At 42.9% G+C, this 24,788-nt stretch overlaps 1 protein-coding gene across 1 annotated transcript in view; it reads right to left on the bottom strand.

Moving 5' to 3' along the window:
- The window catches only part of Lipa (lipase A, lysosomal acid type), a 30,431-nt gene extending 7,486 nt beyond the window's left edge, over window positions 1-22,945 (bottom strand). Inside the window, exons 1-7 of the mRNA XM_087907985.1 lie at window positions 22,789-22,945; window positions 20,053-20,289; window positions 18,742-18,859; window positions 8,349-8,547; window positions 7,356-7,465; window positions 5,340-5,476; window positions 352-498 (exon numbers count right to left, since the gene is read on the bottom strand). Coding sequence (XP_087764111.1) covers window positions 352-498; window positions 5,340-5,476; window positions 7,356-7,465; window positions 8,349-8,547; window positions 18,742-18,859; window positions 20,053-20,196 — 855 coding nt within the window. The 5' untranslated portion in view covers window positions 20,197-20,289; window positions 22,789-22,945. The remainder of the gene's footprint in view (window positions 1-351; window positions 499-5,339; window positions 5,477-7,355; window positions 7,466-8,348; window positions 8,548-18,741; window positions 18,860-20,052; window positions 20,290-22,788) is intronic.
- Window positions 22,946-24,788: the final 1,843 nt, after the last annotated feature.

Genomic DNA, 24,788 nt, shown 5'->3' with positions numbered 1-24,788 from the left:
ATATTATAAGCCAGAGATTTACACCTCAGAACCAACATGACTACCTATGTATAGACAAATGACTATAATATATATCTCTGTGTATATAAGTATATGATACTCCAGGTTTAAAAACACTAGCTTTTTTATAGAACACACTACTAGAATAAGTGTTATAAAATATTAAGATTATGACTGATCCACACATTATTTGTTTCTATATAGGTTCTATGTAGAAGGGACAGGGGTGAGCCCGAAGGCAGCAGCAGATGGTACCACTTGCTAAGGCTGACTGTTGTGTTCTTCAATGGAAGACTCTAATGTGGGTAATAACTGACAGCTGAGACCAAGCCTCTGCGCCAGTGAACATACCGCATTTAAATTCTTCTCATTGAAGCCAGATAAAAGAAAGACGATATTTGTGCAAAGCTCCCTTGTGATGACGTGGGTGCAAACGTGAGTGCTCAGCCACTTCAGCACCGAACTCTCGGGAAGAAACTGTTTGTGTCCAAACAAGTCCTGCAAGATGAAAAGAAACCCAAGAGCAGTCAGCATTGCAACCTGGTGTACCTGCTTCAGCATGCCTACGTATGTTTCCCTCTAATCCAAGATTGGCCAAATCCAGTCCCCCTGTAGGCTGTTTACTGCTTGTTTATTTCAAAATAGGGTCTTGCTGGGTAGCTCTGGCTGGACTCATAATTTCTGTATATATACATACAGACAGACACATACACACACACACACACACACACACACACACACACACACAGCACAGGCTAGCCTCAAACTCATGAGAATCCTGCTGCCTCAGTCTCTCAAAGGTTGGGATTATAGGTGTGAGCTATCATGAGGATTATTTAAAGTTTATTAAGAAATATTTTTATGGTGGTAAAGCACTCAACGTTTACTATTTGAGTCATTTTTTACTGGTCAGTTCAGTGGCAAGCACATTCACACTTGGGCGATTATCCCTATGACCCATCTTCAGAACTCTTGCATCTACGCCCATTAAACAATTACTCTGAACCCATAAGATAGTTAATTACTTCTCACTTCCTCTGGCCCCAGCACCACATGGTTTTGTAAGTTTTACTGGAATACAGTCACCGCATCAGTTTATGAATTATCTCTGGCTTTTTGTAGACAGGAAGAGTCAACAGAAACCACTTGGCCCACAAGGTCAAACTCACTTGCTTTCTGGCTTTTTATAAAAGAAGCTTCCCAGTCCCTAGTCTACATTGTCCTTAACCAATAGTCACTGAATCTCTGTTCCAGTATAGCCGAGACCATCACTACTACGCAACAGGAGACCGGTCTTCCTTATACTGAACTCAGATCTGTCCCTTTGCACTCTTGCACACACCCACCCATGCTAGGACAAGCAAGAATGGAAAACCCAAATATCTACGAAGGAAATGTTGTGAGTTACGTCCCCTTAAAAGAGTGACATTTCAGTGTGCACTGTCAGTATTTGAGAATGGTCTTATTTAGAGATTGGACCTTTTCTAGTGTACTTTTAAAGATGAGGATTCTGGCCACAAAGACAGTCATGGACACTTACCTGAAACTAACATAAAACAGAAACTGCCAGTGAAGGCAGAAACTGGGATGATGCTTCTACAGCCAAAATGGCCAAACGTCACCAGCACACCACCAGGAGGGACAAGACATGCGACACCTTTGCTTGTAGAACCAAGGAGAGTAGCACAGGGGAGCTGCAAACACAAATGAATGCAGCCTCCCATGCAGCCTGCTTCTCTGCCTCTGAGTGGATGATTCGGGAATATCAACAGCTTTGACAAAACTGAGTCCACGCTGAACTCGGCACCGTACGTCACTACTACTTGTTCTGACTTATCACTAATCCGCAGGGGGCGAAACATGGCTTCCTTTTTCCTCCCTTTAAAAAATGTCAGCTATCTGATCCGCCAGGTAACTCTCACACTAGTTTAAATGTATAATATTGTATTCTATTACTGCGGTAAAGTACTATGGTCAAAGCCACTTGGGAAGAAAGGGTTGATTTCGGCTTATAGTTCTATATCACAGTCCACTATCTAAGCAAGGCAGGGTAGGAACTCACACTGGGCAGGAACCTGGAGGCAGGAACTGACGCAGAAACCATGACAGAGTGCTGTTTACTGGCTGGCTCCCTCATGGCTTGCTCAGCCTGCTTTCTCCTAGAACCCAGGACCACCTGTGCAGGGGTGGCACCACCTGCAATGGGCTGCTCTCTCCAGCATCAATCACTAATTAAGAAATGACCCCCCAAAACTTGCCTACCAGCCCACTGGGTAGGGGGCATCTCTCAGTTGGGGTTTTCTCTTCCCAAATGACTGTAACGTGCGTCAAGCTGACATACAAACTAGCCAGCACACTGTCAAGTCAGTCTTCCGTTGGACAATGGATCAAACCTGAAAACACACATCAGGCCTAAATGGTCTTCGCCCAACAGCTGCACAAGTGGCTGAAAAGGACCAGAAGGTCAATTCCACATGGAGAAAATGTCATGTGACCTGGAAGGCAAGCCTACTCACAACTCTTGGCTTAGTCTTCATAACAGTCACGGTGACAACTGCACACACTTGACAAGTTCTCTGTTTAGCAGGATGATGCATCATTGGCTTACATCACAGTCCACCGTGCCTTTGGGCTGATGAAGGATCTAAAGTTGACCTGGTGCCTAGAACTACTGGCCTGGCTACTGCTGTGGCAAACTCCCCAGAAAACTACATCCGTGCATGTGATAGATACAGATAAAGGAGAATTTGCCTAACTATTTGTAGTTAATTTTGATAGTTTATAAATCATACTTTTATAATTTTTCAAAAGATTAGAGGAGAACACTTTTCTTCCAGAAAAGCAACATGCATTTTTCACACCCACTTAATTCAACAGTTTTAGGAATATTTATTTATTTGTTTTGTTTGCTTGTTTGTTTTTGTTTTTACTTTCCCGCTATGTGTCAGAAAGCACTCTAGTCTGAAACCATGAAATCCCAAGTTCCAGGCCCATAGTCTTCACCAGAAAGCATAGAGAGGAAAATGTTTTGCAAAAACACAGATCCCTGATCTCCACTCCAGATTTTACAAAACACCATTTCTAAAGAGGGATGGGAGAAGTGTGGCATTTTCTGGTTTTCAAAGCTAACTCATAAACTCTAAGGAACAAACTAGATTTATGACATGCATGCCTACATCAGGAGCTCCTACAACCACACTCCCCTGACCACACTCTAGGGCTCCACCCCCCAACCTGGACGTCTACCACAGTAGAATTAATAGCAGTTCTTCACAACCAAAAACTGCCTATGCTGCAGTTAATAATCAAACTGATTAACAGGCTAGTTCTCTGTGGGAGAAATATGCAATCTGTAGAGCTATCTATAGAGTTGGATACCATCTGTGCTGAAATAAAACAATATATTTCTCTTGGAGTATCTCTATGTACATAAACTCATATAAGGGGTCTATAGGAAAAGATCCCCAAACAGTAATTCTAAAAAAAAAGTATTAGGGAGGAGGCCTCGTATTCAGGAAGTACTTGTAATTTCTGAAGTATTTGTAATATAAATCAATATTTCTATTAGTTGAGATAGTCAAAACAAAATTTTGCCAGCATTGTTTGCTGATGCAATGAATTCCTACAAGAGTCTGGTGAATGGTAGCTCTTCGTAACCTAAAACTTACTGCCCAGCAGTTCAAAGACAGTGGGGCACGACGTTACAGCTGTTCCACCTCATTGAGGGTCTCATTAAGAGCATGTACGTATTTCCCGTAAAAGACTTTAAAATGGCCGGGGGGTGGGGGGGAGAGCCATGTTACACCCACCTCTAAGTAATGAGTCACTTAATAGCAGGGGTAAGTTCTCAAGTAACGCTAGCATTGTGCAACCATCACAAAGTGTCCTTACACAACTCTAGATGGTGTAGGTCAATCACTTGACACAGACCCTTGACAAACTCAAAAAATGTGATGAACACGAGATTCATGAGGCCACTGCTGGCACATCCTGCCACATGCCTTTACAATAAGCATTTTTGCAAGACGAAGGAGAACATGCTAAAATTATGATTTAAAGGATAAGGTAGAAAGAAGTCAGTGACAGTTATTACCATGATCAACAATGGCATCCTGCTTTGCTTCTGTGGCTGTTGTAAAATACTCCAAACCAAAAGCAATTTGGGAGAGAAAGGGGTTTATTGCATCCAGGTCGCATGCCAGCATGCCATCGTAAAGGGAAATCAGTGAAGGAACTTAAAGCAGAGGAGCCACGGAGGTTCTTGCTGGCTCACTCACAGGCTGACACTTTCTTATAAGTAGCCTTCTTACACAACCTGGACTACTTGCATAGGGATGATGCTGCCCACAGTGGGCTGAGACTTCCTGTACTAATAGTCAAGACAGTCTCCCCCAGACATGACAAAGGCCAATATGACTTAGGCAATTCCTCAATTAGAACTTTTTTCTCGGATGACTCTATGCTGTGTCAAATTGGCAGTTAAAGCCAACGATGACATAAATACTATGCATAACTATATGCCCTACACTTTCATATAACTCTTGTGACCACAGACTCTTGTATATGAACTATATGTTGGACTCTCACTAATTGACAGGAAGTTTTCAGTTTCACTGTAACCTGTTGGGACCACAATCCAATGTATGATTCTCTTGTCAAAAGCCCACTACAGGGCAGGACTCAGTCATTAAAGGTTAGACTCACAACCAAACCATCAAAAACCCATACTGTATATAATGTTGTATAGGATTTCGTGTGTGTGTGTGTGTGTGTTTAAAATATATAATGCAGGAATAATGGACTGTTCATTCATAATGAGGTTAAACTCCTCCTCATGAGTGCTGCTTCCCCTTGGAATGCAGCTTGGAACGGCACAGCTCCAGGGCTCAGCACAGATATGTTGAAGGGCCCAATAACGTCTTAGATCATTTTCAGTATGGCTAGGGACAGGCACATAGGAATGGCGTATTCTTCTCTCCTATCTCCTGTCTACTCCTGTGCACCCACTTGCCCTGTGGATGAAAAGCAACTCTATGAATGCTTAAGTAAGTTTCTTTTTCAAAGACTTCCTTCTTCTTCTTTGTAGGGTAGGTAGGGAGCCGAACTAACACGTTACCTGTGAATACATGCAGCTGTATGTCTAGTTAAGAATGTGGTTCCCTAGGCGCCTCTGCAGGAGGAGGGGTGACGGCAAGCCCACCCACTGTGCGTGCATATACAATATGTAAATTCCAGCAATAGCACATACAGAGAACACTGTCGATTTGCCTCTCATGACTAATTTCTCAGCTCAAAAGAGAATATCTGAGAAGAAGGGAGGTGGGTGCACCCCCAAGTACCTCAAAAAGAATGTCTGGCAACCGTCCAAGCTTGACTAGAGGGCTCAAGGCAAAATCGAGAAACACCACGGGAGCCAGGGCAAAAAACATTTTAACCTTCTTTGCCAGCTCAGGCATCTGTGAGAACGCTATAAAACCTATGGGGCAAAAGAGAGAAGAATTAGAACTCCTAGTACTTCCTCATAAAAAGAAAAAAAAACACAAGAAAGGTCACCCACTGTGCCCTAAAGAGGAAGCCCACTAACGCACAAGTGCTACTGGCCTCGAACACTTGAACAGAGCTCTTCAAACATTCCGGCTCAGAAGCACAGAATTTAGGTCTAGATTTCAGCCTATAATACACATGGAAAGAAATCCAGGGTAAGATATTCACAAAGTCTCCCCTGTTTCAGTAGCAACATGAAACTCTACAGCTCCACCCTCCACTCTACCCCTCCTCCTCCTCCCATTCCTAATCTTCAGAACCCGGGTGACTCCAAAGCCACAATAGACTCCACTGGCTGTGCAGTACCTTTTACACTTCTCTCAGATCTCCCCCGTGCTACTTGTCCCTAGAACACTCTAGAAACACGCAAGTCACCTTGTCACAAAAGATGTAATGTAATTAAAGAAGAATGGGCAGCTCCATTTTCTGGATGCCGAGGCAATTTAGCAACATGTTCAGACCCTGAAAATCCCCCACACTTTCCCTTTGTGAATCTCCTTACAGAATGTACTCTGTGCAGATCATTAGCCATGAACATGAAGGTGTTGTATTGGTGAACCCTGAATGGCAGAACTGAACAAATTATGGAACATGTTCCCAGCCTCTCATTAGAGAAACTTGCTTGTTAAAATTAATACTAATTTTTATTTTTTAAAAAACTTTGCAAACTTTTGTACTTTTCTTTATAATTAAAACTGAGAAGATAGCTCGGTTCATAAAGTGCTTGCCATACAAACAAAGCCTGAGTTTAATCCCCAAAGGCCATGCCACAAAGCCGGGGGTTGGGGGGAGGGGGCACGTCTGTAATTTTAGTTTCAGCACCGGGCAGGAGGGAAGAGGTGCATCCTGGAGGTCTAGCCCAATCAGTGTAGCCCAGGCTAGTGAGAGACTCACAAGAACAAAGGTGGGCAATGCCTGAGAAGGATTGATAGCAAAGGTTATCCTCTGGCCTACACACACACGCACACGCACACGCACACACACACACATACACACACACACACACACACACATACACACACACATACACACACACACCACACACACACGCTCTCTCTCTCACACACACATACACATAAAAAACATATCACTTTTATAATCAACATAAAAGAAAAACACAAATGGCGTTTCAAACCTGCGTCTAAACTGTCATCTTCGTTATTTATATTTCTCTTACCTTCATTTCTTTGGTTACTGATTTATTTATTTCCAGTGGTACTAAGGGATAGACCCTGGGTTTCAAAGATGTGATACAAGCACTTTACACTGAGCTGCACCCCAGTCTGGCACTAAACACTTAAAGTATATTTTCTTTAAATGACTCTCTGAAGTTTCTTTTTTTTGGGGGGGGGGGGGTTCAAGACAGGGTTTTTGTTTTGCTTTGTTTTGGTTTTTGTTGTTGGGTTTTTTTTTTTTTTGTTTTTTGTTTTATGTAGCCCTGGCTATCCAGGTACTCGCTTTGTACACCAGACAGGCCTCAAACTCAGAGATCCGCCTGCCTCTGCCTCCCAAGTGCTGGGATTAATCTCTAAGGTTTCTGACATTAGAAGACTTCCTATTTTTCTAACCTCTCGTATCCCTACGCTGCTTAAATTAGAAAACACATAACAAGATATACATAATTCTTTCAATTTTAAGATACTTAACAACGTACAGTAAATTCTGAGTTTCTGTAGAAAATTCCCTGCACTATTCATGATTTCTGCTTGACATTTAGAAAACAAAGAAGCCTGTATTTGAAGTAACAACACTTTTGCGTGTGTCACTTCCCTTCAGAGACAACCGCCTTTCCCACTTTACCATATACGTACCTATGGTGGTGCCTTGAGAGTGACCCAGATAATACACTTGCTCTTGACCAGTTCTATTTATAATGTAGTTAATTGAAGCAGGTAGGTCATATTTTGCCATCTCATCAAAACTACAGATTCAAAAAACAAAGGACTCTTCAATCGCGAGAGCACACACAAGTAGAGCAGCACAGTTACTTGGCCTGAAGCGCGTTAGCACACACTGAGCATGGCTGAATAAGCATGTGAGCATCCATTGTTCTAAACAACGTCACAGCAAACATTTTCTAACAAATGCCTTTTGGTAAAAGTTCTTTCTTACAGACTTCTATAATATCTGGTACACTAAGCTGAAGTCTTTAACAAGGTACGTAGATTTGTGTGTCTCTGTGTGTGTGTGTGTGTGTGTGTGTGTGTGTCTGTGTGTGTGTGTGTGTGTGTGTGAGAGAGAGAGAGAGAGAGAGAGAGAGAGAGAGAGAGAGAGAGAGAAGGACAGTGACAATCCAATGGTTGGAAAATACTTAGAATATTCCAGGCTCTGTGGAGACTCCTTCCTCAATGTTACTTTAGGCCCCAGTGAGTGTATGAGATAGGACTTTATTATCCCCATTTTATAGATAAGGAAACAGACACAGACAGTATATAGCTGTGCCAAGTGTCACACAGCAAGGAGTAAGAAAGAGAGATAGAGAGAGTAGTCAAATGAACATGTGAGTATGTGTGTTATGGGGAGAGAGGCTGATTTTTAACCTGCCAGCTCCTCCCCAATGCCAGGGTTGTTAAGAATAACTTAAGAACTCCAAACTGAGTCTAATCACTTATGCAATCATCTATTTATATTTACCTTCACATTGGTTATTAAATTCCTGACAAGTTTTAGAACTCTTCAAAAGACACTGGCTTCCTCATACAACCTCAGAGTCACTCCTGAACCTGCCTTCCAGCTAAATCCCCATGTGTCTACCTAAAGGATGCTAAAGATACAGACCCGAGTCAAAATCGACTGTGATATACCTGAAGGCCCAGAATTCATCCTGAGAAACTGAGAGAGTCTTGTGTTTCCGAGACCAGGTATTTCCCCTGCTGTTTCCCATCCACACGTCAAAGCCAGCATCCGCCAGAATGAAGCCCAGGCTGTTGTTGTCAATGTTCGTGACCCAGTTACTAGAGTCTGCCAGAAAGCCATGCTGAAGAAACACAACTGGTCTGGGACCTGGAAAACATTGATGTTTAGGTCTTATTTTATCTTCTCAGCAAGCATGATGTTCTGCGAAACAGTCAACAGTTGCGAGGAACCAAAGCAAATGGAGCAACAAAAACAAATTTACAAGCTAAGAGGCATGTTTCCTTTAAACGGCACTGACAAGGACGCAGCAAAGCTCCACCGTTTCTTTTGTTTTTTGCTTTTTTGTTTTTGTTTTTGTTTTTCATGTCTGATAACAAACCACTGACTTAAGCATCAAAATAAAATTTAATTTATTTGGGGGAGCTTGCAAAATGTTTCTATAATTTGCTCCTAATGATTCCAAACAAAATAAACAGGGAGGAAAATGTTACACACAGCGAGAGAGCTCTGAACACCAGCAACGATGGCTGAACCCTAAACAGAGATAACGGAGAGCAATGGGATGGCAGAGACACACACGAGTGCTTAGGGCGGCAGCTTAGCTCAACATTTCTAATATTCGAACAGAACTAGGCATAGATGGGGAGTGACAGCGGTGTGCCAATGTACACAACTTAGGGTGCTCATAAAGGATGAGGCCATGCACGTACAAGAGCAGAGGCATATGGGAAATCTCTATCTATTGATGTCTACAGCAGATTTATTCATTGCCAAAATGTGGAAGTCTTGGTTGCAAAACCCTGCATCTGCTTAATCTTGAAGTGACCCCAAGTCTGTCATTTAAAAAAGCAAAGTCTAATTTTAAAAATGTATAGTTGTAGAACAAAGTCTTATAGAAGAAGAAGACATGAATTTGAGATGGGAATCTGAAGGGGAACACAGTGGAACTGTGAGGGTGGGGGAAGGGAAGGTATCATAAACATGTATGTGTTTGTGCACTAAATCCTCAAAAACGTTAAAGAATGCAAAAATATATACACATGAATCCAAAATGTGTACACAAACTTATCATCGATTCACCTCTTCCTGAGACAGTTAAACTGCAAGAAAAACAAAGACTTAGAAGTACAACCCATCCTCCCCACCCCAAGACAACCTGACCTCCAGAGACTTACAGGACTGAAACTTGATGAAGTCACTCATCAAGCAAACCCCTATGCAGCACCAGCAGTGTGACGGGGCCTTCTCAGCACTGCAGACACAGCAAGGAGCAAAAGCAAAAGAAAACACCACCTTGGAGAAAGATGGAAGAGAAAGCAAGCCAACCCCGGGTCCATTAGCTTCTTTGCTTCCTAACGGCACTTTAGGCTACATCAGCAAGATCGATTTTATTTCAGAGGAGCTCCCTTCAAGGCACTGGCTAGATGTGCCTTTCCTGCCTTCAATGAAGCCTTGGATTCCTCTTGGGGAATATGAAAAATAATCGTTAGGAGTTTGAAATTATACCCAGAGTGACAACAATTACAAAATTTCCTGCATCTGAGAGCTAATCCAAAAAAGTTGAAGCATCATTTTTCTAGTGAAGAACAGGCAAAATGACTCCATCCTGGTCACCTAAACAGCAGCCGCATGGTTGTACACCGTAATGCTACCTTGGGTGAACCTTGGGTAAAGCCAGGCCTGGCAATGACTGTGGTCCACAAGAGGAAGACTTGGTGTGTGGGTGATTCCTTCTGCCTCCCAAGTCACGAGTCTGCATGGGAAACCACTTCACTCCAAAAAAAGTCACGGGGAACCAGCTGAGGTCTAATGGGGAACCAGCTGAGGTCTAAGGAAGTGATAAAATCCAAGCAAGGAGGCCAAAGTTGAGCGTGTCAGCGTGACACAGAACCCAGCTTTCACTAGTCATGAAGTCTCACTGGATTGACTGAATCTTATTACTGGTAGCCAGCGCCAGTGAGGGATCTTAGACTGCCAGGGTGAGGTGGGCCTTGCAGTTCCTAGGGAAGGTTAAGACCCCAGCACAATGGACCCACCTCAAGGAATTAACTTTAAACGGTAGAATTCTTTGCCTAGCCCAGCAACTGCCAGGTCTTCAGCAGCCTGACATCTTAAGCTCCTTGCTAGCTTGGGAAAAGCATACACACCCCATAACAGGACTGTGTATCTTTCTACAAAAGCAGATTCCAAACAAAACAGTAAGAGCGACCTCGAATGTGGTATGTACCCATGTCCGTGGTGCCACACGGGGGAGGGTAAAGCTAGAGCCGCCCTTCAGCTTACGTCTCCTAGAAATGGCCACATAACCCACCCAGTTCACAGGAGCTCAGCAGCCAGTCAAGTGGGACAAACTCAATGTCCAAGGGTTAGCACAACCATCTCTGTGATAGACTTCGGCCTAAGAGCTTTGTGAGCAAACTCTATTCACATAATAACCCAAGAAAGCTTCTGCAGTCTGGATGGCTCATTGCGTTACACTGTTCAAACAGGTACCAATTATAGTCAAGGCATCATGTTGTATACGGCTTACATTTTCACATCCATATTAAGGATAAGGTGACCTACATGTGGAGAAAACAATTATCCCTAGAACAGTTAGTCAGCACTGTGCCAACACTGAGATACAGGTCTATCTCACTTCAAAGCTCTTGCTTTTAGCCAGTAATCTAAAGGAAAAGTAATTTCAGAAACTAAAGTACAGAAGAGGTACACACAGAAATGTTAGCTCTGCCTCTGGCTAACTCATGGCAAGCCAAGCATACTACGCCAAAACTTGCTGTATGTTGAAATGATCCTGAGTGATTATGAAACAGACCCAGCACTGGCTCTGGTCCTGACCTGGAAAATGAGGAACTCCACACACAGAGCCTGGCCTCAAAGGCCTTGTTTTTGAAGCTCCTTTGGTTCTCGGCCCACCAGAGCTATATTCAAACCTACTTAAAGGGAGTTATAGCCAGGCACTTGATCAGCAAGCTGGGCCAAGAAAGAACAAATTGCCTAAAATGCCTAGGAGAAAAGCCATAAGACATAGAAACTCCTCACCAAGCTTCCAGGGGGATCCTTAGGGCCTCCTTCTCAATTATTAGTAAGAGAGGATTGGGGACTGATAGCCGTCTGGTAGAGCAAAACCTAGCGTGTGTGAAGTCCAGGCTTGCTCTTCAGCTCCACACAAATTAAAAACAACAACTGGGTTTTCAGTTACCCAAAATAAGGGTTCCTGAGTGAATTTTTATCGTCTAATACTAGTTTGAAGAACTGGCCTTAAAAACATAATAGTTAAAATACTCTAGGTTTTTGTCCCTAGTCTGTTGTCGGGACAAAATACCTAAGAATGGCTAATTTATACAAAATGGAGATTTACAACTTCCAATTCAAGGCTCAGAAGTCTGAGGCTGTCCTTTCCTTCCTTAGCCCAGAAGGTGTCAGAGTAAAGAGGCACAGGGCAAAGGAAGAGGCCTCTCTGGAGGAAGAAACAGGGCGGGGCTTAGGGCCAATGTACAGGAGGAGAGGCTCAACAACAGAATCTGATAAGTGAGTGGCTTTATCAGGGACAACACCGCACCTCAAGGGCTAACAACGCTAACAACGAGGGGCTGAGTGGGAGGGAACAAGGCATAGGAAGCTTGTCCTTAGTCATCCCAGCTGTTTTATCAGGGGAAAATTACTTAACCCTCATAGCCTTGCTTTCCTCATTTGTGAAACAGGCTAACCCAGAGTCCTCATGATTTATTTGATGATTCATGTGTGACAGGGGGCACTTAGCTTGTCCACAGGAAGCAATTAGAAAGCATGCGGCCTTTGTCAGGGTCCCGGCCTTTGGACTCACATTTCAAAGTCGCTCGGCAGGAAAGGCAGTCACCTGCACTGCCTGAGTAAACAGAAGACCCTGCATCACCGGGTCCCATCTCTAACACAGTGCTGTTCTCACACCCCTGGTGACAGTCACTGCGGGTCTTTAAGCAGGGAGGCTATGATCACGGGAAAGGGCAACACTTTAACACTTTCCTGTTGTTCAAGGTGCTGATTCTCACCCCCCACAACGTGAACCACCCTGTGCACACTGTGTACACGGCCCACCCAGCAACCACTTCGTATGTAGCTGTTCCAAATGCAGATCTACTGAAACAGCCTGGCAGTAGTTACCTTTAAGACTTCCTTAATAATAGCTCACAGCATAAACTAACAATGCTGGCAATCTTATTATAAGACACTGTGACCATTGTTCTAGGATACTACAGCTCTTGCCAATTTCCTACCAACTCTAGAGTATCGACTAAACTTTATCATGGATATAGCTGTATAAAAAACAAAAAACAAAAACATAGTATCTGTTTTTCAGAATTCAGAAAGCACCCACTGGGGATACTGAAATTCATCACCCACAGGTAAGGGGAGACCAAGGGTCATCTAGGTACAGGCGCAGACAGAGCTACAGGTACTCCAAACGCTCCCGATAGAACACTGTATTACAGAGCTCACCACACAGCCAGAAAGGAGAGACACCCTTTCTATTATTCTTCTTTGCAGACTGAACCTTGAAGAGAAGACCAGGTCCTTCGGTCACACAATTCGTATATTGTAGATAAAATCTGTACCACACAACATCAAGGTACCCATCATCCCTGCCTTGAACTGCCTTTTTGCCTTCCGCTGCCCTTCCAGATCCTCAGAGAAACTGCACATAACCACGACATGAGCCCACAGTAGATGAACGTTGGGAGATGATTTCACTCTGGAGGGAAGTAGAGGGGCTCACCGGGGCAGCATCAGCAGGGGAGTATACACAGAGACAATTACACACACCTGACTTCCGGGTAGCTCGACCCACTGTCTGCATCTTAAGGGTCTTCTGCCCACAGTAAATAAACTTAGACATCTTTCGGGAAACTTCCATCTCTCCCTCAAGTTTAGGATACACCCCCTGCCACAGAAGACTAGATGCTAAGAAAGTAGGGATTGGAGAAGATGGTGATGTTTGAAAGATAAAAAGAGAAGGTTCGGTACCGATCTGTGCAGGCTTAGATGCCTCACTGCGCAGGGCTAGGTGCCCCACAGCCCTTATGACAATAGTGGGGTGAATGTTATTTTTCTCACATAGCAGATGAAGAAACTCAAACTCAGAGTGACACACCCCTATCTGGACCCCCCACAGCAAGCCCATAGATTTTGTCCATGCCTGTGAGTCTGGAAGAAGGGGAAACCCTGACCCAAATGTGACGTAGAACAAGGGACATTCAGAGTCTCAGTGCTTCGCTCGCCCCAGTCCCCAAAAGGCTAAAGAAGCACTCAGGGATAGGCTGAGTTCACGGGCTGCAGCACTTTCAAAGTAAATAAGTAGAGAAGACTTTGGCCTCCACAGGGCTTCCACTGCACTTAGCCCCGTGGGGAAGGCCGTAATTACACATGCCATTATCCATGTGAGTTATTGTTGACCCAGCTGCTGTTAAACAAACACAGAAGATACAGCCCCGGGGGCCTTAGCTCTCCGGAGTGTCTGGGGATACCTCCCAGACACACAGTATTTAGCAGCAGCTAGATAAGAAGAAGGGGAGCGGTGTGCGGGAAGGAGGGGGCAGGCGAGCAACAGCACAGGCTCCCTGTGCTACATTCCTCTCTGCCCCAACCTCAGCCCGGGTATGGGAGGCAAACTGTGCAGCTACCACTATTATGTTGCTGAGTTCCAAAGATCCAAGTGCAATCTTCTGCCCAATGCCCTGAGCAGAAGCTCAGCGAGCCTGGGCACGCGCTCAGCTCAACCTGCATGTGCTCGGTGGCTCTGGCACAAGGAACTACATGCCAGAGTATGTTGGCCTACTGAAACTGCATTTATTAAGAATTAATTAATTAATAATTAATTTTATTATTTTAATTATAATAAAACATAAAATTTTTTATATTTAAAATTATATAAAATTTTTATATAATAAAATTATTATATTTTATTAATATAAATATTAATTTATATTAAATTATAATATTTATTTATTAATATAAATAAATTTATATTAATCAAATAAATCCAGAAACCCACAAATGATTTCTTTCACAGGGATGGTTTCTCTTAAGGAAAGAAAAACCTAGAATTGGTCAGGATGCGAACATAGATAACCAAATAAAAACCAAAGCCTGGAGGCTTTTCTCTGGATGAATACTCACAAGGCATGCTGTGAACTTTCGCCTATGACTCAACTGGCTTGGGGAGCAACCCCTGGGGAGACTGTGCCCAGGCCACAGTTGAGAAACCTGCATCTATAGTCGCCTGTAATCTCCAGGTCTTCAGGGCCCAGGACGCCCCTTACGAACCAGGTCAGCATATGCAGAATAAGGTTTCAGGTGCAAATAAGGTTCTCTTTAAAAGCTTGCTGGTTTCTCAGTTAGGTAATTAGTGAAAATATCTACCTTGTTTATTTTATTTCTAATGCTGGCACAAGTAGTAATTCCTTGTTGTAGCTAAATAAAGTCTATATTATGCTTATCATGGGATCAGCTCGCTCAATACTTATTAATAAGCGCACACTGTCAATTCAAGGAATACTGCCTCTGCAGTCAAAATGCCCACGTTGAGCAGGAAACGCGTGTATAGTTCAAGAACACAAAAATCTAGGTATCTTGAAGTCTGCCAGGAGTATGTTATAAAGGTACAAACTTTTCAAATTCTTAGTCCAAGCATGAAATGAGAGCCTTGGAGCATTAACACTCAGCGTGAAGGTTGAGCAGATAAAAACAAAACCACTTCTCTGTATGATCCTTCATTTCTGTATTTCAGTTCCCTTAAGCACTTAGCAAGCAGAGCGGTGGCTCAACAGCTGATAAGAACGGCTGCTTAAAAGTGGGAGGGCAGCTCCGTGGGAAAGTGTACTTTCTGTGACAGTGTGAGAATTTGAGTTCAAATCCCTCGCCACCTACATACGACACCTAACAGAATGTGAGATGAAGACAGGAGGATTGCTAGGACTTACTGGCTGCCAGACTAGCTAGCTCCAGGCTCAGTGAGAGACCCTGTCTCAAAGGACTAGGGTAGGGAGTGACAGAAGAATAGCCAATGCCTCCTCTGGTATTCACAAGGACATACACATATACACATGCATGTGCCACGCGTGCACACACGTGTATGCACACATCAAATAAATGTACTTTAGATGGAAAATTGCAGGCATCTCTCCAATAGCCACAAATACAAAAGTCTGTTGCTCTGGATAGGGTGAAAAGTGCAGACAAGTGCATCTTCACCCATTGGAGTCATAAAGACTGCAGCCTCACAACATCACACACTAGCGGGGCTTTAAGAAACTTCATCTACAAAACCTACATAGGACAGAGGAAGACACAGAGGTTGGCACAGGAGGCAGCAGGCAGCAGAGCTTACAGTCGGACACGGTCAGAACCCTGCGTTCACACAGAACCTGTGACACCCCAGTGAAGCTACTCATACTGTCTAAAGAGCCCACTCATCACTTATCTGTAAAGGAGTGCTCCCCAAGAATGTCACCTCAATAAATAAATATTTTTAAGTATCTTATAATTAACTGTAAATAATAAGGCTATATAAAATTACTTTCTATATGTTAAAAGCAATCATCATTTCACAAAACATAATATTGTATTTCCATATTCCTGCTTTGAGATTCTTTTTTTCTGGTACATGGAGACCCTACCCCCTTTCCTCAAAAGAGTGAGTTATTCAAGATTCTCTCAGTTTCTGCACTGTCTCAGGTGCCTATGTGAATGGCAGCAAGGGCCCAAAGTGAGGTATGGTTCAAACAAGGGAGAAAGGAATTAACAATGGAAATTTTGTGGGCAATCTAGACACCATGCATCAAGAACGATTCTGTATGGGCTGTGGATATAGCCTGGCAGCAGCACTTGCCTAGTATGCATGAGGACTTGGGCTCAACCCCCAGCCTGCCAAACAAAACGAAAATGACTTTGCAGTTTCTTGTCTAGGTCATTGGAAGGACAGTGGTGCTATTGATAGTAAGTGAGAAGGGAAGTGGCATTCCTGAGATTGGTGCCATTGGGGGGACTGTGTATTTTCTTCAGCGTTTTTGACTTTCAACATGGCAGATTAACGTCGCTGCCAGCACTCTGGTCCTCAACAGACAGAAGAAAGAGCTGCTGTCCTACTTGGGCTTGGACCACAGAGAGCAAACCATAGGAAAAGTATCTATGCAGTTCTTAGGAAAACAACGACTCCTTTAGAGAACCGAGTCACAGAACTCGGAAAGCCCCCTCTAAGGCTCGCTGGCAAAAATACACAGATCACTGACCTCCCCAGGGGAGGGTGGGGGCTCCTCCGAACTGTGAAGGAAGATGGGAACCTACAGCTAAAGACAGATTTGGCTGAGAACACTCTCGGTCTGTGGTCCGCATTCTGAAGACAAGAGTATCCACTTCCCCAGCCTGCAAGGGACCAGCCAAAGACTGCAGTCTCTTTGTTTGAGGGGACACCTTCCTTCACAGGAAGCACCTCCACCTGACGCAGTGTGATGTGTGTGCACAAGGCAGGAGCCCTATGTGCTTCAATTACAGTGTGGAGAGCAGCGCGGAGACAGAAGGGGGAGTGGATGTAGAAACAGAGGAGGTACATTCTCTCGGCATGGTTGACCTAGGACCTCTGGACAATGGCTCATATTCGTAATTACTAATTGACTAAGTACTTTCTTGGAAATAATATCCATACTTATTTGTTTTTAGATAGAGTCTAAAACCTGTGTACGGGTACAAAAAAAAAAAAGGAAGGAAACATACTCAGGAAAATCACATGCTCGCTCTTGCATAAAATATATACTTTATGTGTTTGCGAGCAGGCAACACAGATCAATGCAATTCATCACTCATTTTGCAAAAAATTCACGAGGGAAATACGATAGTATAGAGCTATAAACACTAAAGCAAAATCTCAAACGGATTTCACAAAGAACACCCCCATAGCCATATAAGCAATTTTTAGTGTCTTGTGATAGGCAGAGCCCAAAGGGAAAGACAATAGGTATAGCATGGGACCCAGGAGACGCATAAGGCAGATGTTGATGCAAAGCTCACATTCGACCAGGATTTGTTGTCTGCTCTGAATTAGTATGTGAGGCTAAGAACATTCTCTGTCTGGTTAAAACCCTAACAGAAGGGAGAGCCAGCCCAGACCTCATTTTTCCAAAAAGCAATAGGCTATATCTCGAGAGACGACTGAAGGCAGACCTATTATCTTGACGGCTGTTACCACTTTCAGGTAGTACCATCATCTACATCAGGACCACAATCATCTACGTCAGGACCACAGTTTTGCTTGCATTATAAATTGATCAAAGAAAGATATAAATATATGCCAAGGTCCATATTTTTAAAGCAAATCTATAAGAACTTTTATATCCTCCTAACACAATTCACTGTCAATATACGTATCCATGGAGAGCAATTTCCCCAAAGCCTGTCAAAAACACAATTCACATATCTTCTAACTTCAAAGTTCTCTGGGGAAAAATTTACCTTCTAAATAAACTTACACAATATATGCTTGTTTTTTGTTTGGTTTTGTTGTTCTCAGCAGCAATATCTATTAGGTGAAAATTCAAATTAGCCACAATGTTCACTAACAGAACACTTGGTAAGTTAATGTTAACGTAAACACTTGTTAAGCAAATCAAGATACAAACATACAATGGAATATACTTATCTTCAGGTAAGGGTTCTATGAATTATTGTGAAGATTTTTGTGCTGGTAAATAAGTCCAGCTTTTGTGAGCCTGCTGACAGCAAATAAATAAATAAAGAAAGAAAGAAAGAAAGAAAGAAAGAAATAACACTGTGCCCTTTATAACAACTCTTGAATGTAAAAGGCAACATAAAAATAATACATATTGGTTTCTAGTGAATGTCTGGAAGGTACAAAGATTTTAAATGAAGATATTATATAAGAATGCTTTAAAAACAGAAAGTAAGATTAAAAAAAAGGATTTACTGTATATTTTGTTAGTTTTGCATATATTATTTGTATATTATTTATATGTTACTTGAATATATTATAGAATTTGAATATATTACCTTTTCAACAAATTCAGTAATTTTAAAATTGCAAAATGCATCTTTTTAATGCGCAGAAAAGTTCATTAGATAAATGATGCCTTGAGAAACAATGGAAGTAGAATTTTGACAGTCTACAGGGAATCTGACCTTTGAATCCAGTACAAACTATGAAATTAGGCAAGCCAGCCTGGTGTAGCTGGTAATTTGGCTTCCAGTCTGTCCTGTAGCAACATTATCAAAAGAAGCCTGAATTTGGTCACCAACTCAGACAATGTGGTAACTTCCAAAAGCTGTTACATCTTGCCATAGAGAGCGCCATACCTCTATCAGAATGGTTGTTCCGCCCATGAGGGATTCGGTGAAGACTCAGAATATACCCGTCCTCTGTCTGGACCACGTGCTCCTCACTCGTGTAGCCCCAGTGGTTGATAATTTCAGTCTGAGGAGAGAAAGGACAACGGACAGTCTATGCTGGACTCTGTTCTTCAGTGTTCAGAAATAACAGACACAGGAGAAGACAAACGCAATGCCATTTGTTTTTAGGTTTTTAAAGGAAATCATTGCTACCTGGGTCTGCTCAATCTAGTAGCCAGGATCCCATCCCAGGACCCAATCTTCTAGACTCACAGGTATCGCATTAATGTAGCATGTTCTATACCAACTGTGTCAAATTTGGGGCCTTACTGCTTCTATCGTGCCTGCCAGGTACAAATAAACACTTCTTTTGTAAGCACTTTTCATGCTTCATCCAATTCCTGGTCTAAGCAATAAGAATAAAAGAAAATTCATTTTCATCCATGGAGCCAGAAACAATTCATTAGAATGCCAAGGCGAGGCTGAAGAAAAGCTGAAAGATGGGAAGCTGTCCTCAAACTCACTTCTCCTTGTCCATGGAAAGTGTTGCTTGGTGGGAAAGCACAAATCAGTTACTTGGAAGACTGAAGTGTTCATTATCCTTTCTGCCACAAATACCTGAAAGACTTTAATTTTGCCATTTTCTTAGGAAGGAACTGGGAGGGGGTGTGACAAAAGAAAGCTTAACCTTGTCCTGTATTGTCCCATACTATCTTGTCTCCTGGGAATTACTCTGTCTCTGCAGTCACCAGATTCGTCAGCTGGGTCAATCCAGTGCCTGTTTGAAAGCTTCTGTTTCTTTAATAACCTATATTTTCTTGCTATTGTGTTCTTATGTGTGCTTTTCCCAGATTTCACTGTTTACTTAAGATTATTGGCTTTAGTATGTTTAACCATCTAACATTTTCACAACTATATTATGTTATGTTCCCTAGACAGTCTCAATCTCAGCCCAGGTTCAACACTCGGTAAAGGCATTCTTCTGAATGGCTTACACGCTTTTCTCAGTTTTAAAGAATGTTTAAAACGATTTAAACATGAAATAACTAAAACACATTATTTAGAGTAAGCCCTGTATTGTGTGTACAGCAGTCTAATGAAGCTGCTGTGTCAGCGGTACCCAGTAGGAAAATGACATCTGCAATTCAGGAAAGTGAAAATCATAATGAGCCATAAAGAGATTGGAATTATGGCTTCCTGCAGCCCATATAACTCTATTTAAGAAAATAACACTTGGCACTGATGCATTTTAAAAGTATGTGACTTTTAGAAACTCACCACATTCATATTAGACTCTGGGTTCACAGCTGAGACGGACCCCATGGGTTCCCCAGAAAGCAGGATGACAAGGATGAGATAGGCCACCATGTCCATGAGCTGCATCTTCTTCCAGTTACAGCAGCCGACTGAGTGAACACGCATTGACAGAGTAAAGCTCTCTTTAAAAATCTTGAACCAAGTGTGGATAAAAACCCACAGGGAAGACAGATCTGAAACAAACGGCTCGAACTGTGTCTGGAAGGGGAAAACATGCATTTGTTTTTACTAAGAAGCCTCCAGACCCATCACACCTCCACCCCGAGTTTAATTCATGCTGCCATGCACACCCACCTACCACTTCCTCTCAAAGTTAAACAAATGATTCCTAGAGAAGAGACAAGGAGGGGATCTTAGACAGGATAAGAAAAGGGAAGAGCCACAGAAATCCCCTCTGCTTGGGATTTAAATATATTTTCAAGTTCAGCCAACATTAGCTAGTCTTACCTGCCACTGTTTGCCATTTTTCTCTTTCCCAAAACTCTATGCCGGGATTCAAAACTGTCACTCAAGTGAACAAAAATGAAAAGAAAGAAAAGAGAAACTCTCCAGTCACCAAGCAAGATCACCCCAATGATGACTCAAAATTACAGTGTAGCAAAGAGCTGGGGGCATTAAGAGCAGGGTGACACATGTCTCTAACAACATCCAGGCTAAGGCTGAAGAAACGCTGGGACTAGAATCCAGGCTTTTAAAATGCACGCAATCATTTTAAAAGATGAATGCACCAAAGCTGGGGTGGTGGGGGTAGAGTGGGGGGTGGAGAGCCAAAGCAAATGAGTGAATGGATAAACAAATTACATTATACATATAATATATATATATATATATATATACACATAATTCAGCAATGAACATACAATATGGACAGATCTCAAAGTAATTATGCTATAGCAAAGAAGTCAGGGGACGGGAAGAGGTGAAGAGAAGAAATTGCTCCAATGCAACAATTTTTTGAAGAAAATGTAACATAGTCTATACTGTCGGAAAACAGATCAGTGTCTGAGGAACCAGCAGGAGGCCAACAATCCCCAAAGATCAGCACCCAGGCTCTTGGGGGTGGTACCTACCTTTGTACTACTGAATATACTAATTTCACAGGTATTTGCACATGTTAAAACTGGGTCCTGCCGGTTTATGTTAATACCTCATTACTGTTGTTTAAAAATAGTAAATAAAGACTCTCTTAAATCAAGTATTCCACATTTTTGGAAACTGGTTCTCAGGAGACTGCGGAGGAGATCTGACTCCCTTCAGTAGACACAAGCTCTCCTGAAGTTATTTCTCCAAGCAACGGTGAATCTCAGCATTCTAGACATAAAAGGACATTAGTTTGCGTTTGTGCTGGCCAAGCGAGCCTACCGCTTTTAGTTACTAGAGGGGCTTTACGTAGTACAGCCCAAGGCTACCTTTTAACTTCTTAAGGACACTGTTCCAGAGGTCCTTCAGCACTAGAGAACCCCCCACAAAAGAAAAGAAAAGAAAAGAAAAGAAAAGAAAAGAAAAGAAAAGAAAAGAAAAGAAAAAAAACCTGAAAGGGGAGGGTGTGAAAAACAAAACAAAACAAACTAAAGGTCCCCAGCATAGCTTAAAATAAGCAGCTGGTTTTCCAGAGCCTGGATGCAGTCTCGGGCAAAGGGCACTCACTCCAGAGGGTGACAGGGGAAGTTACTCATGCTGACAATCATCCATTAGACTTTTTAGATTTTCCTTCCTCACAACACTGTGGCTCAATAAACTTGACAAGAAATTCTCATAGAAGAAATTCTCACAGAAGAAATTCTCACAGAAGAAATTCTCACAGAAGAAATTCTCACAGAAGAAATTCTCACAGAAGAAATTCTCATAGAAGAAATTCTCAGAAGGCTCTGAGCTGGGCTTGGTGTGGTATTCTAGGCTCCTCGAACGCCTTTATCACACTATTTATGGCTCTGTAATAATCCAATTCATTATCTGTCTGCCTTCCCTTCACCCCAGAAAGGGGGAAAGGCAGAGCTGAAGTCTAATTCAACTTTGAACCTCCAGGATTCTGCCAGGTCCTGCACAAACTAAACATACAGGTGTTGCTTTTGAAAAATGGGTTGGGGCAACTCTGCAATTCAGTGACAGCAGAAAATAAGGGTCCAATGTAGTTTTCCAATAACAACCAAGCTATTGGCAATGCCCAGCCTGCAAACAAGGCCTCCTACAGTCTACTCCTACCAACTCGACAGACTAGTAAGCCCATTTTTTATGATAACGTCAGTTATCATGATAACACCAGTCAAATACTGTAAGCAAAGAGCTAACTAAATATACTGAGGTTCTAACCAGGACTCACGCCCAAGATTGCTGCTGACCCGGTGTTTGGTTAACACTTCCTGGGAGAGATAACGGGAGGAATGGATGAAGAAGTCTGAGAAGCAGGCATGCTATCTGTCCCCAAGACCAAGAACTCCGGGCAGGTTTCCTGATCCGCGGTCGCGCCTGACCAAGAAGCGGAAGGGCTCTCAGGGAAGGAGAGACTGCTTCGTGAAAAGACTCAAGGCATCACCACCCTCAAAGCACCCGCAGGTACCAGAGGCAGAACGCGCCCCGGGAGCAGAACAACTGGGGGACCAGAGAACATGGTGAAACCTCCCCTATCTGTCCTAGGGACCCGCAGGACACCAGCTCCCGAGCCCCCTGTACCGGGCCAGACCCGAGGCCTTCACTCACCCAGAGCGATCCTCCAACCTCTGTCTCCAGGCGCAGAGCCCACTAAAGCCCCGGCAAAGTAGCCAGCCTGCAGCCTACGTAGACCTGGTGGGAGGGCCAAAGCTCCGGGAAGTGCCCTGGTGACTCCACCCCCTCCAGGCCGTCTGCTTAGCCATTGCAGACTCAAAGGAGCATGCGTCTTCTGTCTACCCCGTGGCCCAGCCCAGCCTGGCCCTGCTCCAAGCCATGCGCATCAGAGCTGCCTACCGCTCCAGAGCTGGAGAGTACCCTGTTCACGCACCACTTAGCAGGGCTCCTAAACTTTTCCCTCTCGGAACCCCTTTTCATTTCAGAAATTATCTTTCAGCTTCCACTAGATAGGTATACACAATAGGTACACAAATCAATCATGTTTTGATGATAAATCACAAAGAAATTTATTTTAAAACAATTATTTGGTTAATGTATAGACATATATGTTTTATATGTCTATGTATAATTATATATGCATAACTTTACCATTTTTTGGAAACAAATTTGTATACTAGAAACAGGGTGCTTATTTTCACATAAAGAAATCTTGACTGAATACTTGTTACTGCAGGATCCGTTCAGCAGCATCCAGTTTTCATGACGGGTTAGTATTTTGTCCCATGGTGAGACCACTGCAGCACATAAATACGTAGTGCAGGATGGCAGAGGTATGTGTAGAACCATTTCAAACATTGCTGAAGTTTTGTCCTAATCTCAAGCCTAACTTCATTTTATGACTTTTATGAAAGGCAGTCAGGAACCCAAACAATAACATTTAAAATCAAACATTGTAACAAAATAGAATCCAAAGGTATGCCGATTTTACACTAACACACTGAGTAATGATGGCAGGAAAATACTAAAAGCCTTGGCTTCCATAATTTAACTATTATCACTATATAAAGAGCAGAAAACTTTGTATGTGCAGTACAAACACTGAAACTCATAGCGCAGAGTAGTCATTAATGAGAACGAGGGTATTCCAGGCTGTCTGTGATGCACGCTGGCACACACAGAACAAAGTGCACATGTTGCATGTTCAGAGCCATGATTACAGTGATATTGTGAAAAATAACACAAGTAAGTACTGCTAGAAACACATCCACATTGCTACATGCTTGATTTTGACTTCTCTTTTGGTCACTGCACATTCGGGAGCCTTTGTGTGTGTGTGTGTGTGTGTGTGTGTGTGTGTGTGGTCAATTTTTTTTGTGACACCCCCATGTGAGGTTCTGACCTACAGTTTAAGACACATGAGTTTTATAAATAAAAACAAATCACAAGCGTCATAGAACATACTTAGTGGGGATCCTGACATGAAGTACTCACTGTACAGGGTATGCTGCCTAAACCCCTGCTCTGCTCGTGTGCTAAGGGGAAGAAACACACTAAGAATAAATAAAATGGAAGGTGCTAGTTAGCTTGGGGATCTGTGACCAAGGTGCTTCTTTTTCTTCTAACCGAGAAAACAAGTTAGTGAAGGTTTTTCAATAGAAGGGGGTAAACAGAATGGTTACTCTGGTAACTGGAGTCAGCTGTGTAGACGAGACTATCAGAGACGATTGGACTCCAAAGAGGGTCCAGTCAAGAGTCAGTGGTTTGGACAATGGTAGTGACATCAGTGGAGGCAGAGAGCAGTCAGCTGTGGGGATGCTCGTGAAGAAACAACAGCACTCGCCAGTGAACTCAACGGAAGTAGGAGAGGGAGGAAAGAGCCAAGAGGGCACTGTCTCAGCGAGCAGAACAGCAGTACCGGGAGCTAAAATGGAAGTAATGCCAGGAAGAGGAGCTGAGAAGCGAATCAAGCTTGTTCCATAATAGATGTGGTTGATTTTGAAATGCCTCTTAAAGAATTCCACCAGGTAAAGCTACATCAGAAAAGGAAATCGCTGGGATTATGCCAAACACAAGAAACTGGTTACAAACATAAAGGCATCACTGAAAAGCTGAGCCGGATGTGCCCAGGTGCCTGAGAGGTTACTAGTGTC

Source organism: Myodes glareolus, chromosome 7, assembly GCF_982192425.1.
Source record: "Myodes glareolus chromosome 7, mMyoGla1.1, whole genome shotgun sequence".
Classification (NCBI taxonomy): Eukaryota; Metazoa; Chordata; class Mammalia; order Rodentia; family Cricetidae; genus Myodes; species Myodes glareolus.
The sequence above is the reverse complement of the archived record's forward strand: the minus strand, read 5'-3'. Positions and strand labels throughout refer to the sequence as shown.